General features: G+C 37.2%; 1 protein-coding gene and 1 pseudogene across 2 annotated transcripts in view; both read right to left on the bottom strand.

Annotated features, from left to right (window-relative positions):
• Window positions 1-1,503, bottom strand: part of LOC101293038 (charged multivesicular body protein 5-like) — a 3,511-nt gene extending 2,008 nt beyond the window's left edge. Inside the window, exons 1-2 of the mRNA XM_004307024.1 lie at window positions 1,379-1,503; window positions 1,057-1,302 (exon numbers count right to left, since the gene is read on the bottom strand). Coding sequence (XP_004307072.1) covers window positions 1,057-1,302; window positions 1,379-1,447 — 315 coding nt within the window. The 5' untranslated portion in view covers window positions 1,448-1,503. The remainder of the gene's footprint in view (window positions 1-1,056; window positions 1,303-1,378) is intronic.
• Window positions 1,504-4,013: 2,510 nt separating this feature from the next.
• On the bottom strand, window positions 4,014-8,317 carry LOC101293340 (annotated as a pseudogene). The gene is made up of 12 exons (XR_185212.1): window positions 8,158-8,317; window positions 7,980-8,086; window positions 7,762-7,866; window positions 7,350-7,492; window positions 7,129-7,225; window positions 6,615-6,793; window positions 6,404-6,461; window positions 5,325-5,466; window positions 5,129-5,205; window positions 4,813-4,936; window positions 4,442-4,584; window positions 4,014-4,362 (listed from the first exon to the last, which is right to left on the bottom strand). The product of XR_185212.1 is annotated as a splicing factor 3A subunit 3-like (transcript).
• Window positions 8,318-9,599: the final 1,282 nt, after the last annotated feature.

The raw sequence follows: 9,599 nt of genomic DNA on the forward strand, positions 1-9,599 counted from the left end.
TCCCTAAGAGTATCACTAATCCATAATACAGACCAACTAATGGTATCAAGGTATTAAAAGAACCCTAGGTCCAGCTCCTTGAAAGTTATTAAACAAATCTTCTAGTTCAAGATTAGGTCTTCGTTTTAAGTGACCAAACTCAACTCCCAAGAACGAAGGACACAACCTAATGGAACCATCCTCCCATCCTCCTTCCCAAGGTGACTTCATAAAACAATCATCTGATAGACTTTTATGAAGTAACTTCTTATTTTTTCAACTTTTTTCTGAGTAGGTGCCATTCTTCAACTTTCTTCTCTCTGAATTTTTCTGTTTTTGTTCTTTTTCTTACAGAAAAAATAAAAAGCAAAATTCAAAAATACAAAAAAAGAGACCTGAAAAAAGCAAGTCTTCTGGCAAAGTTTCAACATAGGGTAAAGGAAGCCACATTTCAAGTCCAACTCATCAGCCACACACCAATTTCTAGCTCTATACTCAGCATGAACACTGCACAAGTGACTCTTTGTACATTTCATAAATCAAGAAAATTTGATCACTTTCCAGCTTGAAGTCATTTCTCATCAACAGAGGATTACACCCTCAAATAATGGTTGCTGGATTTTTCCAAACTAATCAATAATACCAGCTCCATCAGTAATCCACGTTTCCTGGTCTTGAATAGCATTAGCACAGAAGATTAGTACTTGAACGAAAGGCTGGAGTATCGTATTAACATTTGCTAGCTTGAGAAGCCCATCTCATAAGTAGCATAGACAGTCTCCAGAACCTTTAACTCGACTCCCTTTTACAGTAACCTACTCCTAGAGAATCTTAAGCAAGTATATATCATAACATACTCCACGATATTTGGGTTCTCATGATATGGGATTTGACCTCTCACTCTAATTCTAACTACTACTCACCAAAACGTTTCCTCATGATTGATTCCACTTAACCATATTAAGGATAGTCTAGCCTATTCATTCATAATAGGGCGTGAATCAAACAACATTATACATGTATGTATGGATGTTAAGAATGGGAAAATAGGGCAGGGCGGGCGAGGTTGGGACATACAGTTTGCTGAGCATCTTTGATACCCTCAGAAGCAAAAGCAACTTGATCGAGGTTAAATGTCTGATTATACAGCATGTCACGCTGTCCTTCATACATTCGCTTTTGCTTGAGAACCCGCATGGCTCTGGCCTTTACGGCTTCCTGGGCAGGGCCGGGCCTTGTCTTCTTGATCTGCTCTTTGTATCGATTCAGTTCCACATCAAGCTTCTTGATCTTCTCGTCCACTGTATCCCCTCTTTTATTAATCTGTTAGGCAAAATTAGCACAATGAATCGAAACCCTAGAAAGAATTGAATTAAACTAACAGAGAGAGAAAGCGAACCCTGTCGGAGGCATCTCCAATAGAAGGAGGAGGCTCCTTGTCTTTCTTGGCGCCGAATACCCTCTTCATCTGATCGTCTTGTCTTCTTTTTCTTCTTCTGCTTCCTCCTCTTCTGGGCTACAAGTGTGATTATACGCGTTAAAGACTTCATATATACTAACGTGGGCGGGCCTACACACGGCGGTAATAACATATTTACTTATAATATCTTTAACAATTTAAATTTTAATTAAATTAACGAAAATATTATTTTCACTAACTACTTTATACATACGTCTAATTTTAACCCATCATCTTCTTTCTTCGGCCAAAACTAATTCCACATGAGATTGGATCTATTTTCTCAGCTCAATGATTAATACTACAAATTTTTCTATTAAAATCAAATCGAATTGGTAAACAAATAAAACTTAACAAACAATCAAAAGACACAAAATGATTGAAGATTTTTTTTTTATTAATTCTCTCACTTAAATAATATCTAAAATTTTTAATCAATCAAAATAGTACAGAAATTTGATATTACTAAAAAACTTCAAGAAAAATGTAAATTTACCAACCATCCTTAAATACCATCCCTCTAATACCCACCCACCTGACTTCATGCCATGTCCTTTTTTTTAACCATGCTAAACCATGGTTAATAATATACACTGCAATAAATAAATTTTAGTTTCTTTTAATTTTAAAGTAAAATTTAAGTTGAAACAAAATAAACAACAATCATCTCAAATCAAACGCCTCTTCATCTCCCAAAGCCTCCAAATCCTCACCCAATCCCACTCCACCCTCCAAATCCTCCGCATCCCCCTCTTCGGCATCACCCAACCCCTCGCCGTCCCCAAACCCTGCCTCGATTTCCTCAACTCCAAGCCTCCCGCCAACCATGTCGCTGGTCCCGGCACCGGTTTCACCACCCGGTCCGATATTGTCGAGCACACCATCGGGGGGGCTGCCGGGACTGACCCCCTGGGGAAATCGAAGGAGGAGGAGGAAGACAACGGCGAGGAGAAAGGTTATGATGAGAAGCTGCGAGGAATCCGAGGATAGACTCGGTTGAAGCAAGAGATTGAGAAGTAGTACAAGAGCAGTTACTGTGAACTTAACTTTCACTTTAAAATTAAAAGAAACTAAAATTTATTTATTGCAGTGTATATTGTTAACCATGGTTTGGCATGGTTAAAAAAAAATGACACATTGCACATGAAGTTAGGTGGGTGGGCATTAGGGTGGGCACTTAAGGGTGGTCGGTAAATTTACATCCGAAGCTTGCAGACTACTAATTCTTAGAGTAGTAAATATGTTTAGAAATGTAAAAGATTCACATCCAAACTGAAATTTGTTTGTTTGTTTAATTCTCTTTTTATTCATCTTTATGATAGGGGTATAATTTTATAAAAAAAAAATTTCAAAAACTAAGAGTGTGCATTAAGAAATTTGGTATGTGTGAATAAAATTTCTCTTTACGGAAATGAAATATTACAAAAACTCTCAATTTCGATGTTTGATATCACAAGGATAATTATCGGAAATATCCTTTGGGATCTCTTCTTCAGGGATGCAATAGCTTGATGAACAAGATGAAGAGTGCCACCTTATCTCATATCTTCAAAGAATGCAACTCTACTGCTAATGCCTTGGCTAAATGCAATATTTCTCATGAGCTTGGCCTGGTCTGTTTTGACAGCCCTCCTGCTCATGCTGCTGATGCATTCTTAGACGACTTGTGTGCTGTTTCTAAAGCCAAGAGAGCTGGCAACTGTTTTAGCATCTAGTCTTTGCTTTTCTCTTGTTTGTGCCTTTTAGGCACATTCTGTAACAACAACAAAAAAGGATAGTTATCGGAAAAATTGTTAAAAAGTTAATAATTAATATAATAAAATATTGTGTTCTAAGTAATAAATGCAGATGAAGGAAAGTAATTCTTTCAGATTTTGGAATGAACCACTTTTCTCTCATATTTTCTCTTCGAAGCACTTTCTTTTTGCCTCCTAAAACATAGAAAATGAACAAATTTTCTTTCTTGATGCTTATTTTTTTGCAAAATAAACAAGGCATTATTGAGATAAAGTGTTTTATGACCGGCATATAGACCATATATCATGATATCTGCGACCCATGCACTAACTTTGTAGGGGTAATGTTTCACGTCAATGAGTTTACTACTTAGGATCTCCCTAAACATCAGTATAATCTTAAAAGTGTAATGTAATGCCTAGTCTATGTGCCGCTGTGAGTACTACCACAAACTTTTTATCTACCAATTAGGTGGTAGAGGAAGGGTATGTAATGGTTTTTTCTGACTTGAGATTAATGCTGCTTGATTGTTACCAATTTATTATCCATGTTCCCTTGATGTTGTGGCGTACTGGTCTAAAGGTATTCCTTAATTTCCTTGGGCTCATCTCGCCTAAGCTAGGAGAAAGAGAGCTTGCATCCCAACATCTTTGGTTTGACCCTCAACAACTACAAGCCTCCATTTCCGCAGAAAAATGAACTACTCCGGATGGTCACCTCTAAACGCTTTCTTGCTACTAATGGATCTCAGTCCTCAGTCACGTAACGGCATGGCACAAAATGCAACGGAAAAATACATTACCGCATATACATGGCAACTCTTTTCTTCTGTTCTTTTGGCGAAATAGACAAATCTAACATGAGATATGAAATCTACAGCAAGAAAGAGTGATCGTAGTATATCTGAGTGACTGATGTCCTTAAATTAAGGCCCTACATAACATATGACCATACGCTTGGGTACAAAGTAACATAAATCCTACATTCCTGACCCATGGAGCAAGAAAATTCTTCCCAACTTCAATTCCTAACAGCTGCATACTTATTATTTATATTAGTCCCTGTCGCTGCAGATCAGTATGTCTTCTTATTATAGCTGTTTCCCTCTCTGTCTTCATACTCTTCTCTGGGCGCCACTTGTTCACCCCTTGCCATGCTTGTATCCTCTTCCACAATTCTTGTGCTTCCTGCAAAGTAGAAATTGTCAGCCTACTGGAAAAAGTCGATCCTAACTAGATTCTGTCTTGAAAAAAAAAAAAATGATACCTCAATTGATGTGATCTCATTAAAGTTCTTGGTGTTTGGTATACCAAGGCAACGCATTCCATGCTGATGGCGCCATTCCTTAAAATGCCGCTCAAAAGCTCTACGCCCCCAGTAACTCTGATTCCCACATATCTCACACTTTCCTGAAACACAAAAATAGTTAAATATTAGTGTGAAAGAATGAATAAATAGCCGAGCATGCAGAACGTAAAATTTTGGTTCCTTTCAAATTTAGAAACTCCCCAAGCACAAGAATAAACATCTTTGAATACAAAATTAATATAGTGAAACTCCTCAAGCACCAGAATTTGAATAGAAACAACAATAAAAATATAGTATAAAGACAGAATTTTAGGGCGTAATTACCTGACCAAGACCATGAAGATTATACAGCCAGTAAGGTATGGGCTTCCCATCCCAACCCATTGGCAATTTGAGTGGATTATAAATCTGCTGTTCATCGTCATCACTTTCAGTATCAGCCTGTGTCTCTTCCTGCAAGGAAACAACCCAAGCAAAGCATTTGTTAGAGACAACAACAAACTTGGAAGACATACGGAAACATATTATAGAAAAGGGGAAGAAGGTCCAGGTATTAACGGATCTAAACAAGAATAAGAATAGTGATTGGGTGGGTTCTCCGTTTAATAGTTTCAAGGGAAAAAGAATGACATGCAATCTACTTACATCCTCACGTTCTGCTGCAATTTCTTCATATGGCAAAGCCTGTTTCTTGACAATGTTGTCTTTTGTTCGTTCAATAGCTTGCACAATGCAGCAGATAATTTGTAAACAAGCACTGACATTCAAAAGGAAATACAGACTACAGGCAAAAAAGCAGGTGAGAATAAATAGCTAGGCAACATATTCCAACCTCAGTCACTTAATATTTTCAATTTGGCTTCCAAGAAAGCAATTTCTTTTAACATGCCAACTTGCTGTGGAGCTACAGCAGCCCCATTCTGTGCTGAACCACGTGACCCTTTGACAAAGTGCTTCTTGTCCAACTTTTCCAGAGGTGTGTCCTGCACAAAAGCAACAAGACATTGAACACAAGAAAACTCTAACATTACAGGACCAAGAAATAAAGCGAGCAGAGCATTACTTTTAACAATAAACTCAGATAAGCGTGTCTGATGAGGACATCATAGTCAAACCTGTCAAGGTTTATGAGCGAAAGAAATGGAAGGAGAGAGCACCTAGTCATTCAAGATAATCATTGCAACTGGGAACGAAGTCTGATTCTAGAAGTCTCTAAGCTGCCTGTGTCTTTTCAAATTTCCACTTCAGTTTAGAAGTCTTCAGGTCTCCTTTATTAAGTCTTAAATGTGTCAGTTTTAGAAGAGAGTCCTAATAAGTCTTTAATGCTTTAGTTTTAGAAGTCTTAAAGAGTTTTTTATGAAGTCAATGTGAGCTATCCACTCAAGTATAAATAAGTGTAAGGTTGTAATGCCCTTATGTTTTATGAACAAAATTATTAGAGTATTCCTGAGTTTAGCGTGAAAGGATTGGCAAGAAGCCTAGTTTTGGGTGAGAAAACTGGGTGTGATTCCTAAATCAAAGTGTTCTGTGCTAGTTCAAAGCCTTAAGCTTCAGAGCTTGTCGATCCTGGCATCCAGGCAGTTTGTACACTGCACCAGTAGATGTATGTCTCAAACTTGTATATCACCTATATATGGCCTACAGACAAAGATTAAGAATGATGAACCAGTGCTACAATACCATACAGAATCACGAGTTTAAAAGACCTACTCTGTGAAACTAAGTGAACCTAATTTCTTCTCAATTTAGTTTTATTACCACCAGACAGAGACAAGCACATCTATTTCCAACTGCAAATGCTGCCCAGAATGCTGTTATTTTAAAACCAATGCACATGAGAATGCACAAGAGAACATAGATCGATAAATAGTATATATTTTTAGACTGCCTTTCGGAAAACAATGGATAGAGAACAATCACCTTTGTAAGTAAAAGCCTCTCTGCACGTTGCTGTATGGTACCACCTACTTTCAGTCCCCATCGAAGCCAATACCTAGAAGGTAAAATACAGAGATTAGCAATGGAAACTGAAATTAAGCTTTGAATAATAAAGAGACGATCCAACGCCTGGCAGGTAAAATATTTCAAGCTTTTTAACATTAGTTATCAAGTTATTTATCTTTAAGCTTCTAATGTCACCATTACCTCCTTTAGCTTTTCAGGACCCAATTCCACCAGTTCTTCCACTGTGCTAAAGTAGTCAAGATTAATCAAAGTCTGCTGATCTTGAACATGTTCACTATCTAGAATTGCAGTTTCCCATTCTTCTACCTTACCATCTGCCCATTGTTCTTCAAATTCAGCTTCAACCTGCCACAGAAACACCGTAATTTAATATTCTAAATCGATCTAAACTGACAATTAACTTTATATTGTGTCAATCAATTTGCAGCATCCCATTTGGCACTCCCAGACATCAAGTTCAGAAGTATAAAGGTTACAAAAATCAATCATTTCCATAATTCAGTATAAAATATGTAGTTTTGATGCCACAAATGACAAAAATTACTCCACATATTAACAAAGACATGCACTAGACAATAAGTCATATACCGGAATATATGAACAGACAATAAATACATAGATCCTGAACACTATCTAATTGATGCCTGAAGTTCTATGTAAAACAATGGTAGTAAACAAACCTTTGCAAATATTCTATCAAGATCTTGCAATGGCTCTGTCCGGTGGAAGAAATATACCAGATACTGAACAAGATTCTCAATATATTCCCTGTACTGCCTGAAAGAAACCAAAACAAAATCATTCACAAGTTTCATGTTAGTATTCTAAAGCCACAGAGGAAGAAACAAACTAATGATCAATAGTTATTGTAAATGAAAAAAATATCAAGAGCCAACTTCACCTTGTAGACTTGAGCTTCCGAGGAATCTTATGCGGTTGTGAAAAAACATCAAGGTAAGCAGAGTACTCAATGGGCTCTCTAAATTTAGAATTGGTATACTGATTGTACAGTTCATGTAAATCCAGGTATCGTCCATAGGCTTCCTAAAAACAAAACATATTATGATTAATGACAGGATAGAAAGAATGCACTAAAGCGAGAATCAATCAGAGTAACAAAAGCAATTTCACCTTAATGAATATGTGAAAATAACAACACAAAATATACGATATCTCCTTGGAGTAAAGCGGAACAAGAAACAAAAACTATGTAGTGTTTTTCAATCTCATGTAGAAGAGAAAAGACTGAAGCAACAGTAAATTCCCTCGTCTTTTAACCTGAGCCATTGTTTACACATGCAAGATAGACTGACCTCTCCGCTGACCTCAACTTGAGGCTCCTCCTTGAGCAGTGCTTCATGCTCCTCATTAGCATCAACAACTAGTGCAGCTGGATGTCTCCTAAGGTACTCACGGATCTGCACATAGTTAGTTCCGATCCAAATCAATGGAGTGAACACAATCTTTGCTCAATTTGATTTTTTAAAAACACGTTTGCCAGAATTAATACTACTAGAAGCAAAAGGAATACCTCTTTCAATCGATCATAGAATGCACTGAACACATTGGTGCCGGTGGCAGTTTGGCCTCCGAGAGCCGCAATCTCGTCCTTCCTGGCATTATCGTTATCCTCATAAAACATCAAGAAACCAATTCATAAACCCTATAATTTCATTGAAGCGAAATATCAGAGAGAACGAGATGAGTGATACTCACGAGTCTTTGTGCGGTGGAGGAGATGGTGTCGATCCTGTGACGGACCCGGTGGCTCTGAGCCAAGCGTTCCTTGCTGCCCATCACTATCAGACGCTCCAACCGCTCCACCTCCTTGTGAGCGCCACGCGTCACCTCCAGTAGCGTCGACGACATCTTCTTCTTCTTCTTCTTCTTCCTCCCCTGAGTTCCAGTTAGGGCTTTGTTTCTCGGGGTTTTCTCTCTACTCTCTAATACAAAGATGAGCAACGCTTCACATATCAGAAACGTATTTATTCTCGAACGAAGCCAAAATTTTGGTGTCAAAACTTCACCAAAATATTAAACTTTCCAATTTGCCCCTCTAAAATCAACCTAAAAATATTTAATTTTCTAATTTACCGCTCAGTAATTAATCAATAGATTTATAGTCAATCGCCGTTAGATTTACATCTAATGATTAAAAACAAAACAACTCAACTTAAAAATAATTCTCTCAACCTTTAGATTTATATCCAATAGTGAACACCTTATCAGTAATTGACCAAGAGATTCATGATCAGTCACCGTTAATAGATTTACATTCAAGAGTTAAAAACAAAACAAGTCAACTTAAAAATAATTCTCTCTACCCTTATATTTACATCTAACGGTGACTGACAATGAATCTCTTGGTCAATTACTGACCAGGTGAACACTACTGAAGAATGTATTATAATTTATTTATCTATTGTATTTTGTATTTTTACTCAACTAAATATCTATTTCCAAAATTACCCCACTACATATCTTTTTTATTTTGTTTAGAAAAAGCAAATTGACATGTACAAAGCACATGTTAAGAGGATAGTAAAAACAACTTCTGACATGCACCTACCCAATTGCGAGCCGGGTATGATTTCAGTTTTTTTTTAATCAATGTATAATTTGATTAATTTTTCTAAAAGCATTTTAAAAATTTCTGAGAGCGGTTACTACACATTAGTAACAAGCTCGGCAAATTTTATTTTACTTTTTTAAATCAAGGTATAATACGATTAATTTTTTTAAAAGCATTTTTAAAAATTCTAAGAGCGGTTACTACACGTTAGTAACTGAACTAAAGCTTGGCAAATTTCCACATGTCTTACACCTACGTAGTTGCAGACATCTAGATTTACTATAAAGCTTCTTCGAGCTCCTTATGTAGTCAAAAGACTCCATGATTGACGTCTAGCTCGCCAAAGAGTGTACAACGGCGAGAGGAACACAAGAACACCATAACAGAAAAGAGGCAATCATATTGTAGCTAGGATCAGCCGAAAATTGCAGAAGAGGTTCTGAGCTTCTTTAAACCGATCCTCCTCCTACAACTTCTTCATGTGAATTATACGATAGGAAAAGAGTAGGCGGTGACGTAAAGATCCCAAAGCATGTGATTTGGAGGTGAGTTGGGAGCGGCAACTCTCTCTCTCTCTCT

This window comes from Fragaria vesca, linkage group LG7 (assembly GCF_000184155.1).
Source record: "Fragaria vesca subsp. vesca linkage group LG7, FraVesHawaii_1.0, whole genome shotgun sequence".
Lineage (NCBI taxonomy): Eukaryota > Viridiplantae > Streptophyta > Magnoliopsida > Rosales > Rosaceae > Fragaria > Fragaria vesca.